The 20440-nt window shown below is 40.8% G+C and overlaps 1 protein-coding gene across 13 annotated transcripts in view; it reads left to right on the plus strand.

Moving 5' to 3' along the window:
• Window positions 1–20440, plus strand: part of Unc80 (unc-80 subunit of NALCN channel complex) — a 179283-nt gene that overhangs the window by 24446 nt on the left and 134397 nt on the right. For all 13 annotated transcript variants that reach the window (XM_087569006.1, XM_087569011.1, XM_087569012.1 and 10 more), the window contains exons 8-13: window positions 3804–4065; window positions 5190–5324; window positions 6920–7136; window positions 7808–7948; window positions 10539–10807; window positions 11816–12202. In XM_087569006.1, the coding sequence (XP_087425132.1) occupies window positions 3804–4065; window positions 5190–5324; window positions 6920–7136; window positions 7808–7948; window positions 10539–10807; window positions 11816–12202 (1411 nt within the window). The remainder of the gene's footprint in view (window positions 1–3803; window positions 4066–5189; window positions 5325–6919; window positions 7137–7807; window positions 7949–10538; window positions 10808–11815; window positions 12203–20440) is intronic.

Raw genomic sequence — 20440 nt, forward strand, 5'->3', positions numbered from 1 at the left:
AGGAGAAGAAGGGGAGGAAGAGGAGGAGAAAAAGAGGAGAAAGAGAAGGAAAGGAAGAAGGGGGAGGCAGAGGAGGAGGAGGGGAAGGGGAAGAAGAAGGAGAAGAAGAAGAGTAGGAGGAGGAAGAAGAGGAGGAAGGGAAGGGGGAAGTAGAGGAGGAGGAAGAGGAGGAAGAGGAGGAGGAGGGGGAGGAGGAGGAATTATTCACAAGTTACTAGTTTCAGTAGACTAAACTCAGTGTGTAGAGAAAGACAAATCAGTGTCTTGATACATGACATTGTCAATACAGAATCCCAATAATGGTGTGTACATCTAGTAGTTATTTTGACTGTTGGGCTAGTAGATAAGAAATCATCCTTTACATGTTTATCTAGGACAACTGTTCTACAAATCCAAAATTATGAAAGGATTTAAGGAATACTGGAACATCTGGACAAAACTTCTTGGGCCTGACCCTTAGAAATTTTAGTTTAGGAAATCTTAGGGGCAACCCTGATGTTCTTTTTCTTAACATCTTTCCTCTTTCATGTGTTCCTTGGGGACTTTCATGGTCCACTGGAACCTCATAGGGATAATGTCCCAGGGATTTGGAAAATTTAGAGATTATCTAATATAAAATCTATAAAATTCGAGAACTCTAAGGTACGATGTCGAAGGAGACAGTTTATGATAACTATAGCTACTCTAGGGTGGAAGTAATTCTTCTGACCTGCTGATATCTGCCTTCATCACGGAAGATTAGTCAAGAAAATAATGGCTTTCACTGACTCGTATAAATTAGAGGACTGTCGCGAAGGCTTGGGGACCTAAACTTACACAGCTGGTATCCAGCAGGCCTCCCATTTTTCTCTTCTTTGCAGATCTAACATGGGAAAGAATTCTTGTTAACTTAGGTGTAAATGACAGGCTTAGAGGAATAAGTTCGATCATGATTCCTTAAGGAAAATAAATGGGGTTTGGGGAGGGGAGAATACTGAAAATAAGTCTCTAAGAAAAGGTCTAGAAATGAAAGTCAAGGTTATTGCTTTCCCTCCAGCAGGTGCTGAAGGTATAACCAGTCAAGGTTCCGAATGTAATAAAACACCCAGTGAAAAACTGAAAAGAATATGAGAGAGGTCCTTTACCTTGAATTAATTAATTTTAGTTGAAATTCAGTACACTAACAGCTGGTACACCTGCATAATAGAAAATAAGACTGGAATAGATAGCATGGGATAGCACACCTGTTGTCCCAGCACTCAAGAGACTGACACAAGAAGATCATGAGTTCAAGTCCAGGCTGGGCTGCTTAGTGAGTTGGAAGGCAGCCTGAACTACATGAGAAATTATCTCAAAAACAAAACAACTGTAACAATAAGAAGGAGGAGGAGGCATGGGAGGAAAATGAAACATACAGAAAATGAATCCCAATACACATCAAACAGACTTGGTTCGATACTGTATAGATTTTCAATTTCATTTGAAGAATGAATGTTCCAGGTATAGAGAACAAAAGAAACAAGGAGATTTGAAGGATGTGATTGCGATTCTCTTGGTGAGTTGTGTGGGCCACTAGCACTTGAATGGTGTCTACAGGTAAACCTGATGAGGAGTAGTTGGAAAAAGAATCTATAGGACTCTACAATGAATTTAAAATTGGCCTGTGGATGACGATCAGACAATTGGTAGCTTCCCAATCCAATGTGTGTGAAAATTCAGGGTATTATAGAAAGCATATTCAATATGATTTCCACCCCAGTTAGTAATTTAGTGGGTGGCATCCAAAGTGCTTGACTTTTTGTATTTAGTTGTTTACTTTCTAGTTAAACTACTCAGAATATTCAACTACAGCTCTAAGGGCTGGTGAGATGGCTCAGCAGTTAAGAACACTTGCATGCCAGACTGACAACCTAAGTATATGTCTCTAACCTGCCTGGTAGGAGAGAACTGATGGCCACAAGTTGTCTTCTCATCTGCACACCCGCAATGGTACAAGCACCCACATTCATGCATTCACGCATGCGCATACACATGTTGCTACTCAGTACAGTAGAGGATGTTAGTTATGATAGTAAGAACAACAATGTGGCAGGCACTTTGATAAGGGAGTAGTAGAAAGGGATGTGAAAATCATAAACAGGGTACCAGATATGACCTGGGCTTTTATTTTTTAGAAATATTTCTATAATGTTCAGGTGTGTGTGTGTGTGTGTGTGTGTGTGTGTGTGTGTGTGTGTGTGTGTTGTGATTCTTGATGAAACTGTGAAGTAGAACAAATGTTCCACCAAACACACAAATCTCTACTCCCTGTTATTTGCTCTCAGTAGCAGGCTAACTCTGTGCCTCTGTACCATTACATTGGTAATTTTAACCACTGGTAAGTTATGGATCTTATGTCCAGGACATGCTGATAATCTTTGCACTTGGGAAGCGGTGTTAGGGGAATCAAGAGTTCAGACAAGACTGTGCTTCATAGGGAGACCTGTCTCAGACAAACAGGCAGACAATGAAATCCCCAAAATACGTGCCTTAGAAGTTCATGAACCTTACCCGTACTCTCAGTGGCTGCACTCTTTTTTTCAAGAAGCTACTTTTTGGTGTGGGGTAGGGTTGTCAAACCTTCTTTCTGCATCATCTAACTCAGAAGATGGTGCTTGAAGATTAAACTTCCAGTTTAGATCCAAGGTGACTTCAGCTCCCAGAAACCTGACTTAATTTGGTCATTTACTTTCTGTTATACTTACTGTGCCTTATGTTCTGCAAGAAAGACTTTTGCACCTATGGCTGTCCTAATTTGGGCTGCTGTGACATAGCCAGAGTGATTTCTAAACAGGAGACATGTATTGCTGACAATCCCGGAGGCTGCATGTCTAAGATCATGGCATCAGGATGGTTGCATTTGGATTCAGACTGCTGACTTCTGATGCTCCGATGTGATAGGAAGACAGCAAGAGAGCACTCAGAAATCCTTTTCCTACACGGTGTTATACCTAGAAGTGAAGACTTGTGGCTCAGTAATGCCCACCCCTAATTTCTAGCACATTGGGATTTCAAATATTAATTTTGAAAGACAAAACCATTAATTCTAATGCTCCTAAGATATCTATATAATATATTAATATAAGCAATTTTAAAAATATTCTTTAGTAAGCTGATTATTAGTTAATGAGCATATCGTGCATTTAAATGAAATAATAGCATTCCAGAACTTTGAGAATTTTTAAGTTACTTATGCATAGTTATATAACAAGAATTTTCAATATTCATTTTCATAATGGTAAGACAGTTTGTTTAGAATATTTCTGTTTCTTTAATTCTATTACATAATACTTTCACTATTAAACCTAAATAGCTCCATTCAGTAAATATAAAAACCATCATCCTGTTTTATTTTCGTCAAACCTTATAGTTCAAGAAACATCATGACTTGAATCCCATCCATGCCTTTGTCTTTGTCTATCATTGTTGCCCACTTCCCAAGTTACTGATCACCACCAACATAGGATGCTCAAACCCAACTCATGATTCTTTTATAAATCAATACCTTTGTGGGTGTGGTTCCCTTTAACTTAAAATACCAGTTTGTCTTCCTGAGCCAACTTTACTTTTAAATTGCTAATTTCTTACAATCCTTCAAAACTCTCAATGTGTCTACTTTCAAGAAATGCTTAACAAAAGTAGAGAGGACTAGTCGGGGCACATGGTCTGTAGAGTGAGCCCTGCAGGAGATGAGTGAATGAACAAAAAAGTGGATTTACTGGATTGTGTTGTCCTTGGAAGGCCTGCTGTCCCTGTAATCATCTTCTCTCTATCACTGGGAGCAGGGCCTCTCTTGTGATACCACCGTGCCAGAGGTCACGCTATGCCACCTACTTCGATGTTGCCGTTCTCCGCTGTCTTCTCCAGCCCCACTGGTCTGAGGAAGGCACTCAGTGGTCCCTGATGTACTATCTACAAAGGCTTCGACACATGCTGGAAGAGAAACCAGAAAAGGCCCCAGATCCAGATATTCCTCTCCTGCCTAGGCCCAGAAGTAGCTCAATGGTGGCAGCAGCTCCCTCGCTAGTGAACACCCACAAGACTCAAGTAAGACGAACCTGGTCCATTGTCGCTTGCGCTATCAGTGTCAGCATTTTCTGTTTATCTTCTGGCTTCAAGCTCCTACGGTTTCCCTGCCTTAAATTGCTCGCTGACCAGCTCCTTGCAATTCTCCTTCCCTTCGGGTGCATGGCTAGAACCTTTGGCAGCTCTTCAGCTCTCTTGTCACCATTGGCAGAAGTGTCCATTCTGTGCATGTTAATTTAATATGAGCCTTTGTTTATCCAAAACATTGAAAATCATGTCTCCTGGAAAATCAGGAAACCAGTTAGAATAGGGTTCTGACATACAACCTGGTAATGACTATTATCAGGGCATTAGCATTTTACAGAATGTTTCTCAACTTTTTTGCGTAACTCAAAATCTTAAGAGTCTCAAAGCCACCATCGGGAACATTACCTTTTGATACACAGGCTTACCATTTATTATGGCTACTGAGAGAAGTAATCTGAATACATCCTGATTTGGTAACCTTCCTATGACGGTTGCATTCTGACCAGTGATGCCCACAGGTCAATCAAGCACTCGTTCTTCTCATCTTTCTCATCAGATCCACGTTATGAAAATACAGAGGAATGATTCGCTTGCAGGGCATTCAGCCATCTGATTAAACTTGAGTGGGTTGGTCTGAAAATGTTTTCCAGCACATTCTAAATATAAACACTGCTTTGGTAGTAGATGTCCTGTCATAATGAGCACCTCCTTTAGTAAGTTATTAACTAAAAAACTCTCAGCTCAGGAAGATCTCAGTGAGTATGGAGGAGAAAATGATCAAAATGTGTCATATAAAATGTTTTAATTTTATATATATACATACATATATATGTGTATGTATATATATGTATAGATATATATGTATATATATATATATAATTAAATTCCCTATTTTCTTAGTATTTTGGATCCAGGGCTACATGGCCTCACTGTTAAAATTTGCAAACAGAAGTTAAAATTAATATGAAATGTGTCTTTCAAAGCAGAATTTGGATCAATTATGGAAGTTAAAAAGTTTATAGCTCTCAAAGCGGCAGGGATAGCTCCATTGAAAAGATAACACCTCAATAAAATAAGTACTGGGATGGCCTGAGTCATTATGTTTGTTGTTTATTAAGGATCTCACCATGAAGTGTAATGAAGAAGAAAAATCTCTGAGCCCCGAGGCTTTTTCCAAAGTCTCCTTGACCAATCTCCGAAGATCTGCAGTCCCAGATCTGTCTTCAGACCTGGGCATGAACATTTTTAAGAAGGTGAGTATGCATTTTGATATGTCAGTGATTTAGTAAGCCAGAGGAGCATGCTGTCTCTTGATCTGCCACAGGGCACAGGATAGAAAAGGGAGGGAATACTAGCTCCTAAGTGTAACAGTGACTCACAGCATGACTCTGTAACCAAATGTGTATGTGTCTGTGTGTGTGTATGTGTGTGTGCTTATGTGGTACATGTGTGTGTATGTGTGTATATGTGTGTATGTGCGTGTGATCATGTTTATGTGTGTGTATGTATCTGCTTATGTATATATGTATATGTGTGGGTAATCATGTGTATGTGTGTGTATGTGTGTATGTATGTGTTGTATTCTCGATGTTCCCCACAGCCATGATGCAATGTGCTTCAGTGGTCGCAAGTGTGTGCTGATGCTAGTTTTCATTCCCATGTCTCCATTTCATTTATCGAATACTTTATACAAGTAGTTTTTACCTAATCCACTGAGACCCTATTCTTTGAATTTTTCAGAACAGAAGTGTTAGGCAGTTTGCTAAAATTTAACCCCAACCTCAAAGACAAGACTTCTATCTAAACATTCACATTCTTCTGGACCAGCCATTCCATCATCTCTCTTTCACCATTGAATGGAGTCAATCAACTAGGAGATGATGTGTGCTCATTTAAATATAGCAGCTTTGTTTTCCCTTTTTCAAAATGATTTAATTATGTCAATGAAGAACATAAACATTAGTATTTACTTATCATCTCAACTTATTGCTAATAAGTAATGATAATGAGTGTGTCTCCCTCATTAACAATACAACAGTAGGCACTGACCATCATTTTTCTAACAACATTGACAATTATAGATAAAAAGGAGAGATTTTTCCTATTTTGGCTGCACATAGGTATTTTGGAATAGCTTTATAAATCTAAGGGCTGCCTGAGCCCAGAATAATGTAATCAAAATTGCTGAAAGCTAGATTCAGATATGGGTATATTTCTAAAGCCTTTTAATTTCTAAATATTTCTAAAGGCATTCTAAATTCTGACTCACCCTTGATCTTGATCTGGTTTGCTATGAATGATAGATTTGTACCCATGTCTGTTGCACCTTATCTCTGACTGTCCTTGTGAACAGTGACCTTGCTAACTAGAATGATGGACCTCAAACTTGGAAGGTAGAAGAGAAAGGAGACAGGTCCAAGGGGTGGCTCAAGGCACTGCCCCTCTACACCAGTGGTTCTCCACCTTTAGTGTGTATCAGGGATCAGGGGCACCTTTGGGACTTGTTGAAACAGATCACTGGGTTTTTCCTTCTTAATTTTAAATGTTATATATGTCTGAGGGTGAAGCTGCAAGTTTGAGCTTCTAACAAGTTCCAAAAGGAAGCTGCTGCTCATGGCTCAGGGTCTTCTCTTTGAGAACCAGTGCTCAAACTCATTCTGCAGAAAGATTTCCAGAACGTGTTGTATTTTGCTTGGTTTCTTTCACTCTATTAAGATCCTTGTGACATTATCCCCATCTATTGGATGGTGCCCAATAATGGTCTGGGAGTCCTTTTCCTCAAAAATGTTCTGCATTTACTCTTACAGCTCTTTTGCCTTGTGTCTGCCTTTATCTCTCCTCATTGCAGTTCAAAAGTCGCAAAGAAGACCGAGAGAGGAAAGGCTCCATTCCATTCCACCACACGGGGAAGAGGAGACCTAGACGAATGGGTGTACCATTCCTGCTGCATGAGGACCACCTAGATGTCTCACCCACCCGCAGCACATTCTCATTTGGCAGTTTCTCTGGGCTTGGAGAAGATAGGAGAGGAATTGAAAAAGGAGGCTGGCAAACCACTATCTTAGGTGACTACAAAGATCTTCCCAGTAGGGTACAGCCCAAGTGACCTACCTATTTGTGAACCTGGATCTCAGGATCCCTTCCAAGTCTACATCTATCCTAATCAATTCATTTGGCCCAAATGCGAGTGCTCTTATATTGAAATAAAGTAGGGTTTTCACAACCAAAGAAGTGCAGATAATTTAATTAACTATGCAAGAAGCCTCTATGATTATCCAGTAAAGGCTATATTACTCAGATCATTATACATGCAGAAACATGGTCATAGAGGATTCTGTATATTAATTTTCATTTTCTCATCTAAGACAGACTTTTACTTGACTGTTATTTAATAAAATAAGGAAAGCAAAGGAAATAAGCACCCCACCACACACACACACCCTGGATGGTAAGCTAAGAAAGGAATCTTAAAATCAGAAGCTGACAGCCAGCGAACCACAACAGATGGTCACTGACATTTGTCTTAGATTGGGGCTGACCCTATCCCAGGCAATTTCATCAATCATTTTGACCTTAACTGTTCCCAAGTCAAGTGTAATTCTTCCTATTTTAGTTGAGCTTCTCTCTCTCCTTCACTCCCTCTCACTTTATTGCTCTCCTTCAGAGAGGGAAACAAATCTCAACTGATAATCTTCTAGAGTTTAAAAGTTTCTTGTGATGCTCTCCTCCAACTCAGGGAAGCTGACCCGGCGGGGCAGCTCAGACGCAGCCACTGAGATGGAAAGCCTGAGCGCCAGGCACTCCCACTCCCACCACACCCTGGTGAGCGAGCTGCCAGACCACTCCAACAGCCACGGAGAGAACACTGTCAAGGAAGGTGGGTCCTGCAGCGGTCGTGGGCAAGAGGCAGGATGGGGAAGGAGTGCAGATTTCTTACATTTGTACTCATGTGTCCCAGTTAGGGTTTCTATTACTTTGATGAAACACCATAACTGTCCTAGGGTCTCTATTCCTGCACGAACATCATGACCAAGAAGCAAGTCGGGGGAGGGAAGGGTTTATTCAGCTTACACTTCCACATTGCTGTTCATCACCAAAGGAAGTCAGGACTGGAACTCAAGCAGGTCAGGAAGCAGTCACATTGCTTCCCCTGCATTGCTCAGCTTGCTTTCTTGAGAGCTTGTTTTGAGGTTCTAGCAGGGGAGCGCAGCTACTCGTATACCCTCTATTCGGGGAAGGTCGTCCTCTTTGGGAGGGACGCACATGGAGCGGTGAGGGAGGAAGGGGACACCCGCCTAGCCAGCCAGATCAGCCGACTCAACCCTGGCGATCAATGGGGTGACAGATGTTGCAGCCAGATCGCCCTCACATCCCTCAGCTTGCTTTCTTATAGAACCCAGGACTACTGACCCAGGGATGGCACCACCCACAGTGATTCCCTCCCACCCTTGATCACTAATTAAAAAAACACCCCACAGCTGGATCTCATGGAGGCATTTCATTTCTCTATGATAACTCCACCTTGTGTCAAGTTGACACACAAAACCAGCCAGTACCATGACCAAAAGCAACTTGGGGAGGAAAGGATTTATTTGGCTTATGCTTCCAAGTCACTGTTTATTATAAAATGAAGTCAGAACAGGAACTGGAATGGGACAGGAACCCGAAGGCAGGAACTTTATGCAGAGGCCATGGATGCAAAGTGCTGTTTACTGCCTTGATCTTCAGGGCTTACTCCGCTGCTTTCCTTAAAAGATCCTGGACCACCAGCCCAAGGATGGCGTTACTCACAGGGGGCTGGGCCCTCCCCATCAATCACTAAGAAAATGCCCTACAGGCTTGCCTGCAGCTTGATCTCTGGAGGCATTTTCTTGACTGAGGTCCCCTCTTCTCAGAGGACTTTATCTTCTGACAAGTTGACATACAGCCCCATAGCTCACCATGTTAATTGTTCTCTACATCATTATATCTTCAAAACCCAGCACTCGTTCGATTCTATGGCTCAGAAACCTACTTGTTAGCTACGCTTCAGACGGCTTCAGCAGCTGGGGCTGTTTGACACTACTTGATGAGCACCATCCCTCCAGGGGGAGAGCAAGGACAAAACACTCATACATATTCTAAAAGATCGTAAGCCGAAGGCTGGGAAATGTCAACATTCACTGCTTGCCCACCTCCATGCTATACCTTCAAGGCAGGCAGTGTCTACAAGTCAGAGGAAATGAAGTCAAACCTCTGTAAGGCCACTAGATTATTTTTCTGACAGTCTCTGGTTCATCCTGGAGGCTTCTGTGGAGCAAACACATGTCTCTGGGTGGTACCCATACAACTTCTTACTCTCTGCTCAGAACAGAATTCTTTATTCTTTTCACTAGTGTTAAGCTCTTATAAGAGCATAAACTTTAACCCTTCATCCCTTTGATCCTCAAACTGTATTATAAGTATTCAATGGCACCTATTAAATTAATTACAAATTGATGTCCCATTACTCTGGAACACAAAAAGATTTTTTTCCTTGACTTTTTCCCAATATTTTAGATTAAAGTAAATATTTTTAGAGTTGCATTTTTGTCGATCATTTGATAATTTCGTGTATGTATTCAATGTGTTCTGATTACGCTCCCCGCCCCCACCCCAGGCCTCTCTTATCTCTTTCCGGTCCGTATGAACACTCCCAGCCCACTCTCCTCACTTCCATCCCGGGGATCAGTGTCTTTCTCAGGTTATTGATGATTGGTTTAACAAAATGTAGTCTGTTTATCAGGTATAGACTCATAAAATAAAGATCTCAAATAAATCAGTGAACTATTACGTTAAAATCTATGTAATGTTACCAACTTAAGTGACCCTTAATAAAATTTAAATTCAAGCTTTAGTCTTTTTTTAAATCTTTATTAAGTTGGGTATTTCTTATTTACATTTTGATTGTTATTCCCCTCCCCGGTTTCCGAGCCAACATCCTCCTAACCCCCCCTTCCCCTTCTATATGGGTGTTCCCCTCCCCATCCTCCTCCCATTGCTGCCCTCCCCCCCATAGTCTAGTTCACTGGGGGTTCAGTCTTGGCAGGACCCAGGGCTTCCCCTTCCACTGGTGCTCTTACTAGGATATTCATTGCTACCTATGAGGTCAGAGTCCAGGGTCAGTCCATGTATAGTCTTTGGTTAATGGCTTACTCCCCGGAAGCTCTGGTTGCTTGGCATTGTTGTTCATATGGGGTCTCGAGCCCCTTCAAGTCGAGCTTTAGTCTTAAGGAGAACACTTGTGATCACAGTTCTCTATAACCTTTACTCTCTGTCAGATATCACATTGCTTCCATGGCATTTCATGCAACTTGAGAATAGCTTTGAGACAGTAAAACAGTTATCTTTAAAAGTGGTGATTGTGGTCAGAGGAAGATATAGCATGGCAGTCAATTGATGTACCGGGTCCACACAAGGGAAACTGAGATCTTGCTCCATCTTCCCAGTGCGATCTCAGATCTCCACCATCACAGTTGCGACCTTCAACACCACGCTAGCGTCGTTCAATGTAGGCTATGCGGACTTCTTCAGTGAACACATGAGGAAGCTCTGCAGCCAGGTGCCTATCCCAGAGATGCCACACGAACCCCTGGCATGTGCCAACCTGCCCCGAAGCCTCACAGACTCCTGCATAAACTACAGCTACCTGGAGGACACAGAACATATCGATGGCACCAACAACTTTGTCCACAAGAACGGCATGCTGGATCTTTCTGTAAGGGGCAGTACTTTTCCTTATGAAGACTAGAAAGACTTTTAAGCATAATTTTTACAAGATTGAGTAATGTGGGCATGTGGATATCTTAGAAATATTTGCTGAATCTGAAAATGAAGAAGCTATCCATATAAAAATCCCACAAGGCTAGCAACCCTCTTAAATGTACTTTTTGGTTTTCTCCAAATATTACATTAGATTTGATATTATCTCAGAATGTTTTTAACCTTCCTAAAACCTTAGTGAATTTGAATATACATTTGTAAATAAATTTAAGTGTGCGTTCTGCTACGCCTCTGGGTTTTCTTCCTACAATAAAAATGAGAAGTTCTTTTATTTTTCTTTAGTTACATAATCACCAGGACTATGAACCTCCTGTGAAGCCAGGGGGGAAAAATGAATAGAAGTCCTTGAAAGATTTAAGCTTGCATTCTCAGGAATGCCTGTTTTGAGCATAGTCATTAGCCCATGAAAGGGTTGTTATATTTTACAATTATATTTCACCAACATTTTTATTACACCCTATGGAACTGGGCTCAGCAAATAATTCAAGATATTAAAATCAATACAGAATTGTAATCTAAACATGCAAATATTGTGCATTCAAAATTGAAGGTTAAATAATGATACAATCCTGAGGGAGTCGATGGTCCTGTGGAATAAGTGTATAGAAGGCGTAGTTCTTCATTATTTGTGGGAAGTGAAATGCAGAGGATTAAAATGTTTGGTATTTAAAAAGTCAGTTAAGTGTTCATCTGGGAAAATGATTGTTTTTGCATTAACTCAATGAGCTTCATTACTTCCATGAGCAATCTCTTTGGTAGCAAGATTGGAAGACTTAATTGAGCTACTAGATGTCTTGAATTCATCTGCCTGAATTATTTATAACCATTTCTAGTAGTTTATCATTTAACGCAATAAAACGGATTAAACGGAATAAGAAAGCGACCTTTGGAAAGGGGGTTGTGGGTACTGAATTGGCCTATGGTCTACCTTTGTGTTCTGCAGGTGGTTCTGAAGGCCGTTTATCTCGTTCTTAACCATGACATCAGCTCTCGAATCTGTGATGTGGCACTGAACATTGTGGAATGCTTGCTCCAACTCGGTGTAGTTCCCTGTGTAGAAAAAAACAGGAAGAAGAGCGAAAATAAGGAAAATGAGTCTGTGGAAAAGAGACCGAGTGAGGGGGCCTTCCAGTTCAAAGGCATGTCTTCAAGTTCCACCAGCGGGTTTGGGGCCCCTTCTGCTGGTGGAGCTGGAGATGGTGGAGGAGAAGAAGGAGGAGGTGGAGATGGAGGAGGAGGAGGCAGCGGTGGAGGAGGAGATGGAGGAGGAGGAGGAGGAGGAGGCGGTGGAGGTGGCCCTTATGAGAAGAATGAGAAGAACCAAGAAAAGGTATGGTGGGATTACATGCTGTATCCTTAGCCATTCTTTTCAATTTGTATGTGCACGTGAACATTCAGGCATGTAAGTGTGTAAATGTGTGTATGGGGGTGTGTGTGGTTTTGTTTTTTTGTTTTCCCTGGCTATTTATTGATTAGAATAACAACTCACTAGAATCTGAAAGCAATGATGGTATGGATCTCTCAATGAAGTACTGAGCAGGCGTGAGTGGGCACTATGACAGGCTGAACATACAGCATACATATAACAGTAACTACATGCTGTATAGATTTGTGGGACTCCAAATACATATTCAGCTATGCAGTACTCTGTTACATAAGATAACAGTAATATTTGAAAGAAAGGAAATAAGTCTTCTGTAGCAAGATGCAAAGAGTAAATATGTACTTCTTCCTGTTCTGGATGCTGGGAGGTGCTTGACCTAAGTGCTCGATCATGTTCTCTTGGGTATCTCATCGTGTACCTGGTTCTAAATCCAAAAGCTGAGGCCAAGCTTGCAATGTTACGACTGTTTTCTTTTTACTGTTATTGTGGGCTGTTGCTTGTGTTGCTGTGGTTGTGTGGTTGATTGTTTCTGTTTGTTGTTGTTTGGGGAAATTTTATTTCTGGGAGATAACATCTCAAACCTACTATGTTATTATTCACAGTGTGCCTCCAGGGATAGCCTCTTTCTCAAACTTTGCGGAGCTAACCTAATAGTGTCCTGAGAGTGTGCCCAGATTCTATTACAAAACATATAGATCAATCAAGAGATACTTCTTTTATTTATAGCGACTGGAAAGCCCAAGATTCCAGTGCCTGTAGGAGTCTAGAAGCCTCTTCTTTTGGTCTAGAAGGTGACTTTGTGCAGGTGCAAAGAAATATTAAGAGGCCTAGTTTCTCCATGAACTTATTTCCAGTGGCTCTGGACACCAGTGTCTAACCTTATTTAATTCAAATCACCTCCCAAGTTCAGTCTATGAATACCAGCAGATGGAGAGTCTGAGCTTTGGTGTCTGACTGTTGAGAAACACAGATGTCAAGGTGTCTGGCGTTTGGCAGTGTTATTTTGACACAGGTTTGGTGTGGAAACAGCTATCTGGCCTCAGGTCTTTCCTGTCTCAATGTGCCATGCCCCTGAGGCTTTCTTCTTCTTATTGGATGTTCCTGAATTTCATTCTTGCTGTTTATCATCATGCCTTCCGATCTGTGGGTTTATCAAGAATTTCTTTTCTTTTGTTTAGATACAAATCATTGCAGTTCAAATTCATATACCTTACACTGATTTCAATTGGCAGTTTTAGCTGTGAATTGAAGTTCATAAGTTGAAGTAAACCAGAGAAGTCTTTAACAGGTTACAATCTGCATATCACACTGAGTTTACAAGCAAAAAATTGTGCTATAAACAGTTCTGTATTTTGTTACATAAACTATGGATTGTCTGCTTTTCTGCATAAAGTTTTATAATACATAAAAATGAATGACACTGTACTTTCTTAGACTACTTTTCTACCTCTAGCACACAGGTGCATATTTACTGTTAATCTTCTATTTCTTCATCTTACAATTTACTTATATCTTCCCAATATTTATGAACACTGATCCACAAATCTACTACAATATTCTTGGATTCTCACTCCCATTTAGAACTGTCTTAGTCTTGTGTTATGTCTAGGTAATATCTTAAATACTATCTTAACTATATTAATTGTATAAATTATTAACTATTGTAACTAGGCGGTTATGATAATAATTATTACATAAAATTTATAGCTTGCTATTATAAATGTAATTTTATTCAAAATTACCACGTGTGGAATACCTTAAGGTCAGATTTTATGATCTCCAAAAAAGCTACCAAGATATAAATATTATGTGGGTACTTATCAAACTGCAGTTAGACTTTATGATCTACAAAAGTCTATTGTACATTAAAACCATCTGTAATTTTCAGTGGAATGGGGCTTAACTGCAATCTGGTAATCAACAGAAACACAGGAAATCAAGAGAGAAAGGAAACACTATTTTACATTTCTTTATTGGCCAGTAGCCTATAATAAGACCTTAAAGTATCATTTAATAATTCGGATTTCTGCCTGTAGCCTGGTCCAGATTTCTTTATGTCTCTGGTGAAAGGACATCCAAAGTCCTAAAGAAATAAAGCTTAGATGGATGTGGACAAAGAGTTTTCAGAACTAGAAACGCTTTTAAAGAGCATATGATGATTTTAAAACAAGTCTAAGTCAGCCTTCCAAAGAACCCTCGTCAGGGGGAGATGTTCCGAGGTGCTACTGCGTACAGCTGCAGTGTTCCTGCATTACCCAGAGGCGGTCAAGGGAGAAGACTGGTGAGGACAGAATCTCACCTGTCACTCAAGATCCTCGTCTGCATAAAGTGGCTCTGAGGGACAGCAGTGCCATCTGCATAAAGATGATACTTTGCTTTTTCTCTTACTGTGGACATAATATGTTGTGACCTTCCTCACAACATCTACGAGATGCATCTCTATGAGACCAGTATTATTATGATTCCATTTCTAAAAAGCACGGGTTTTAAATATTAATAGCTGCCCTATGATTACATAGCTATTAATTATTGAAGCTGCAATTTGGATCCAAACTAAAAATCATTTTTTTCTTAGCAAATACATAATTACAGAATGTTCTTTGGATTCAGGATGATTCTTCAAAGCCTAGGGATGCAAAGTGACTTCCAACCCCCTTACTTCTTTGTGCCCAGACTAGCCACTGGAGAAAGAGTGCCTTCAGGCAAGCAAGGTGGTGTTGGATGATTAATAGAGTCAGCTTTGCCCCCCCTCCCTGGGAGGCCATCAGTTGACGCAGGTTAACCATCACCATTGCTATCAGCTTAGAGAAGAAATGTTTCATTCCTGAAATGTGGCTCTGTGAGCCCCATACACATCTGCTAACCACAATTTATAGATGTGGAAAGCATGACCAGTCAGACAATGTAAAGAAGGAGAAACTCCAGCATATCATGTTAAGATGTGTGATAATGTCTTTAGAAGCCCCTAGCTACCCACATTCCAGTATTCTTTCTACATTTGTCAACCTGATAATGTGACTGGTGCAAAAACATCCCTCATGGTTGCAGAGTAATTCCTTTCTATTATTTCATTTAGTTTATATGGCACGCCTATGAGATAGGGAGGATAGCTATCCACACCCTCACGTTACAGCAGAAAAGTCAACCACAAAGAGACTAGTTAATTTGGGCAAATGCCCTCCATCACCAAAAGCAACTAGGAATCAAGAACTAGAATTCTGTCTCTGTGGTGCACATGCTAATGGCTGAACATAGCCAGAAGGAGCATGGAAACTTCTGCTATGCAAAGATAACAGCCCTCCCATTGTGGACTCAGCATCATTCCTCATTAACACTTGTTTGTCTATAGAAAGAATTCAAGTTCCTTTTGAGGGATTCCTGTTTTCCACTCACAAAAAGCAAAAGGGACAAAAGATAACAATTCATAATTTATCTCAGGAGGGCTTCCTAGTGAGCCTCAAGAGACTCGAGCTGAGTGTTAAGGTATACACATTCCACTTTCTTTATGCTTATTACATATATTGCAATATTTTAGCGCTATACTCAGGAGTTTTTCCTAAAAAAAAATTAACCTTATTACCATAAGATTCCCAAGTTCTTGACTTAGATCAGTTCCAGAGATCTAGTAATTCTCTTGCTTGGGAGTGTTATCCGATACCTGGTACCTGATAAAGGTAGGTTTTAAGAAAATCTCTTCATTTATTTATTTCCCAAAAGTTCCACCAGAGAACTACTAAAGCTGATAAACAACTTCAGCAAAGTGGCTGGGTATAAAATTAACTCAAATAAATCAGTAGCCTTCCTCTACACAAAAGAGAAGCAAGCCGAGAAAGAAATTAGGGAAACGACACCCTTCATAATAGACCCAAATAATATAAAGTACCTCAGTGTGACTTTAACCAAGCAAGTAAAAGATTTGTACAATAAGAACTTCAAGACTCTGAAGAAAGAAATTGAAGAAGACCTCAGGAAGATCTCCCATACTCATGGATTGGCAGGATTAATATAGTAAAAATGGCCATTTTACCAAAAGCGATCTACAGATTCAATGCAATCCCCATCAAAATACCAATCCAATTCTTCAAAGAGTTAGACAGAACAATTTGCAAATTCATCAGGAATAACAAAAAACCCAGGATAGCTAAAACTATCCTCAACAATAAAAGGACTTCAGGGGGAATCACTATCCCTGAACTCAAGCAGTATTACAGAGCAATAGTGATAAAAACTGCATGGTATTGGTACAGAGACAGACAGATAGACCAATGGAATAGAATTGAAGACCCAGAAATGAACCCACACACCTATGGTCACTTGATTTTTGACAAAGGAGCCAAAACCATCCAATGGAAAAAAGATAGCATTTTCAGCAAATGGTGCTGGTTCAACTGGAGGTGAACATGTAGAAGAATGCAGATCGATCCCTGCTTATCACCCTGTACAAAGCTTAAGTCCAAGTGGATCAAGGACCTCCACATCAAACCAGACACACTCAAACTAATAGAAGAAAAACTAGGGAAGCATCTGGAACACATGGGCACTGGAAAAAATTTCCTGAACAAAACACCAATGGCTTATGCTCTAAGATCAAGAATCAACAAATGGGATCTCATAAAACTGCAAAGCTTCTGTAAGGCAAAGGACACTGTGGTTAGGACAAAACGGCAACCAACAGATTGGGAAAAGATCTTTACCAATCCTACAACAGATAGAGGCCTTATATCCAAAATATACAAAGAACTCAAGAAGTTAGACCGCAGGGAAACAAATAACCCTATTAAAAAAATGGGGTTCAGGGGCTGGGGATTTAGCTCAGTGGTAGAGGGCTTACCTAGGAAGCGCAAGGCCCTGGGTTCGGTCCCCAGCTCCAAAAAAAAGAACCAAAAAAATGGGGTTCAGAGCTAAACAAAGAATTCACAGCTGAGGAATGCCGAATGGCTGAGAAACACCTAAAGAAATGTTCAACATCTTTAGTCATAAGGGAAATGCAAATCAAAACAACCCTGAGATTTCACCTCACACCAGTGAGAATGGCCAAGATCAAAAACTCAGGTGACAGCAGATGCTGGAGAGGATGTGGAGAAAGAGGAACACTCCTCCATTGTTGGTGGGATTGCAGACTGGTACAACCATCCTGGAAATCAGTCTGGAGGTTCCTCAGAAAATTGGACATTGAACTGCCTGAGGATCCAGCTATACCTCTCTTGGGCATATACCCAAAAGATGCCCCAACATATAAAAAAGACACGTGCTCCACTATGTTCATCACAGCCTTATTTATAATAGCCAGAAGCTGGAAAGGACCCAGATGCCCTTCAACAGAGGAATGGATACAGAAAATGTGGTACATCTACACAATGGAATATTACTCAGCTACCAAAAACAATGACTTTATGAAATTCATAGGCAAATGGTTGGAACTGGAAATTCAAGCCCAAATGCTTGAATTACCCTAGATGCCTAGAACAAATGAAACTCAAGACGGATGATCAAAATGTGAATGCTTCACTCCTTCTTTAAAAGGGGAACAAGAATACCCTTGGCAGGGAATAGAGAGGCAAAGATTAAAACAGAGACTGAAGGAACACCCATTCAGAGCCTGCCCTACATGTGGCCCATACATATACAGCCACCCAATTAGACAAGATGGATGAAGCAAAGAAGTTCAGGCCGACAGGAGCAGGATGTAGATCGCTCCTGAGAGACACAGCCAGAATACAGCAAATACAGAGGCGAATGCCAGCAGCAAACCACTGAACTGAGAATAGGACCCCCGTTGAAGGAATCAGAGAAGGAACTGGAAGAGCTCGAAGGGGCTCGAGACCCCTTATGTACAACAATGCCAAGCAACCCGAGCTTCCAGGGACTAAGCCACTACCTAAAGACTATACATGGACTGACCCTGGACTCTGACCTCATAGGTAGCAATGAATATCCTAGTAAGAGCACCAGTGGAAGGGGAAGCCCTGTGTCCTGCTAAGACTGAACCCCCAGTGAACTAGATTGTTGGGGGAAGGGCAGTAATGGGGGGAGGATGGGGAGGGGAACACCCATAAGGAAGGGGAGGGGGAGGGGGATGTTTGCCCGGAAACCGGGAAAGGGAATAACACTCGAAATGTATATAAGAAATACTCGTTAATAAAAAAACAAAAAAAAAACAAAAAAATATTTTCTCATCAAATAACTTCTTTTTTTTTCTTTTTTTTTTATTTTATTTATTTTTTTTTATTATCTTGAGTATTTCTTATATACATTTCAAGTGTTATTCCCTTTCCCGGTTTCCGGACAGACATCACCCTCCCCCCTCCCCTTCCTTGTGGGTGTTCCCCTCCCAAACCTCCCCCCATTGCCACCCTCCCCCCATAGTCTAGTTCACTGGGGGTTCAGTCTTAGCAGGACCCAGGGCTTCCCCTTCCACTGGTGCTCTTACTAGGATATTCATTGCTACCTATGGGGACAGAGTCCAGGGTCAGTCCATGTATAGTCTTTAGGTAGTGGCTTAGTCCCTGGAAGCTCTGGTTGCTTGACATTGTTGTACTTTTAGGGTCTCGAGCACCTTCAAGCTCTTCCAGTTCTTTCTCTGCTTCCTTCAACGGGGGACCTATTCTCAGTTCAGTGGTTTGCTGCTGGCATTCGCCTCTGTATTTGCTGTATTCTGGCTGTGTCTCTCAGGAGCGATCTACATCCGGCTCCTGTCGGTCTGCACTTCTTTGCTTCATCCATCTTGTCTAATTGGGTGGCTGTATATGTATGGGCCACCTGTGGGGCAGGCTCTGAATGGGTGTTCCTTCAGTCTCTGTTTTAATCTTTGCCTCTCCCTTCCCTGCCAAGGGTATTCTTTTTCCTCATTTAAAGAAGGAGTGAAGCATTCACATTTTGATCATCCGTCTTGAGTTTCCTTTGTTCTAGGGATCTAGGGTAATTCAAGCATTTGGGCTAATAGCCACTTATCAATGAGTGCATACCATGTATGTCTTTCTGTGAGTGGGTTAGCTCACTCAGGATGATATTTTCCAGTTCCAACCATTTGCCTACGAATTTCATAAACTCGTTGTTTTTGATAGCTGAGTAATATTCCATTGTGTAGATGTACCACATTTTCTGTATCCATTCCTCTGTTGAAGGGCATCTGGGTTCTTTCCAGTTTCTGGCTATTATAAATAAGGCTGCGATGAACATAGTGGAGCACGTGTCTCTTTTATATGTTGAGGCATCTATCAAATAACTTCTTAGAGAAAGAATTTATTTCAAATAGGACGCTGGAACATTTAAGGTTAGGATTAAAGTTGTCCTCTAGTTAGAGAATTAATATGATGATTAATTTATAATGTTTTATCTCTTCAACTCAAACTTGTCCATTTGCTACCATATATCATGTACCAATTAAGTCAAGTCAGTTTTCATTCAATACTTATTGAGTCATCAGTAAGTCAGCAGACATTTTGTGTTTTAAATTATAAGTGTATTTTTAAGGAAATTTTAAACCATGTAATGGAATAAACTTTTCTTACTGTCCAAGAAAAGAAAGAAAAGAAAAGAAAAACAAAAGATCTGAACCTGTTTAAAAAAAAATCTCTTCATGTTTGTTGTTGGTTATCCTACTGGCGCTTCTTTTCTTTTTCTTTTATTGGATATATGTTTTATTTACATTTTAAATGTTATTCCCTTTCCAGTTTCAACTCCAGAAACCCGCTATCCCATCTTCCTTGCTTCTGTGAGAGTGCTCCCTCACCCACTCACCCACTCCCTCCCACCTCCCTGCCCTGACATTCCCCTACACTGGGGCATTGAGCCTTGACAGGACCAAGGGCCTCTCCACCCACTGATGCGCTACAAGGCCATCCTCTGCTACATATGTGGCTGGAATCATAGGTCCATCCCTGTGTACTCTTGGGATGGTGGTTTAGTCCCTGGGAGCTCTGGGGTATCTGGTTGATATTGTTGTACTTGTAAAAATGGCCATCTTGCCAAAAGCAGTCTACAGACTCAGTGCAACCCCCATCAAAATCCCAAGTCAAGAGTTAGAAAGAACAATTTGTAAATTCATTTGGAATAACAAAAAAACAAAACAAAACAAAAAACCAGGATATTGACAACTATTTTCAACAATAAAAGAGCTTCTGGGGGAATCAGCATCTGTAACCTCCAAACGCATTGTACAGCCATAGTGATAAAAAAAAACTG

The sequence above is a fragment of the Rattus norvegicus genome, chromosome 9 (genome assembly GCF_021556685.1).
Source record: "Rattus norvegicus strain SHRSP/BbbUtx chromosome 9, alternate assembly SHRSP_T2T, whole genome shotgun sequence".
NCBI lineage: Eukaryota > Metazoa > Chordata > Mammalia > Rodentia > Muridae > Rattus > Rattus norvegicus.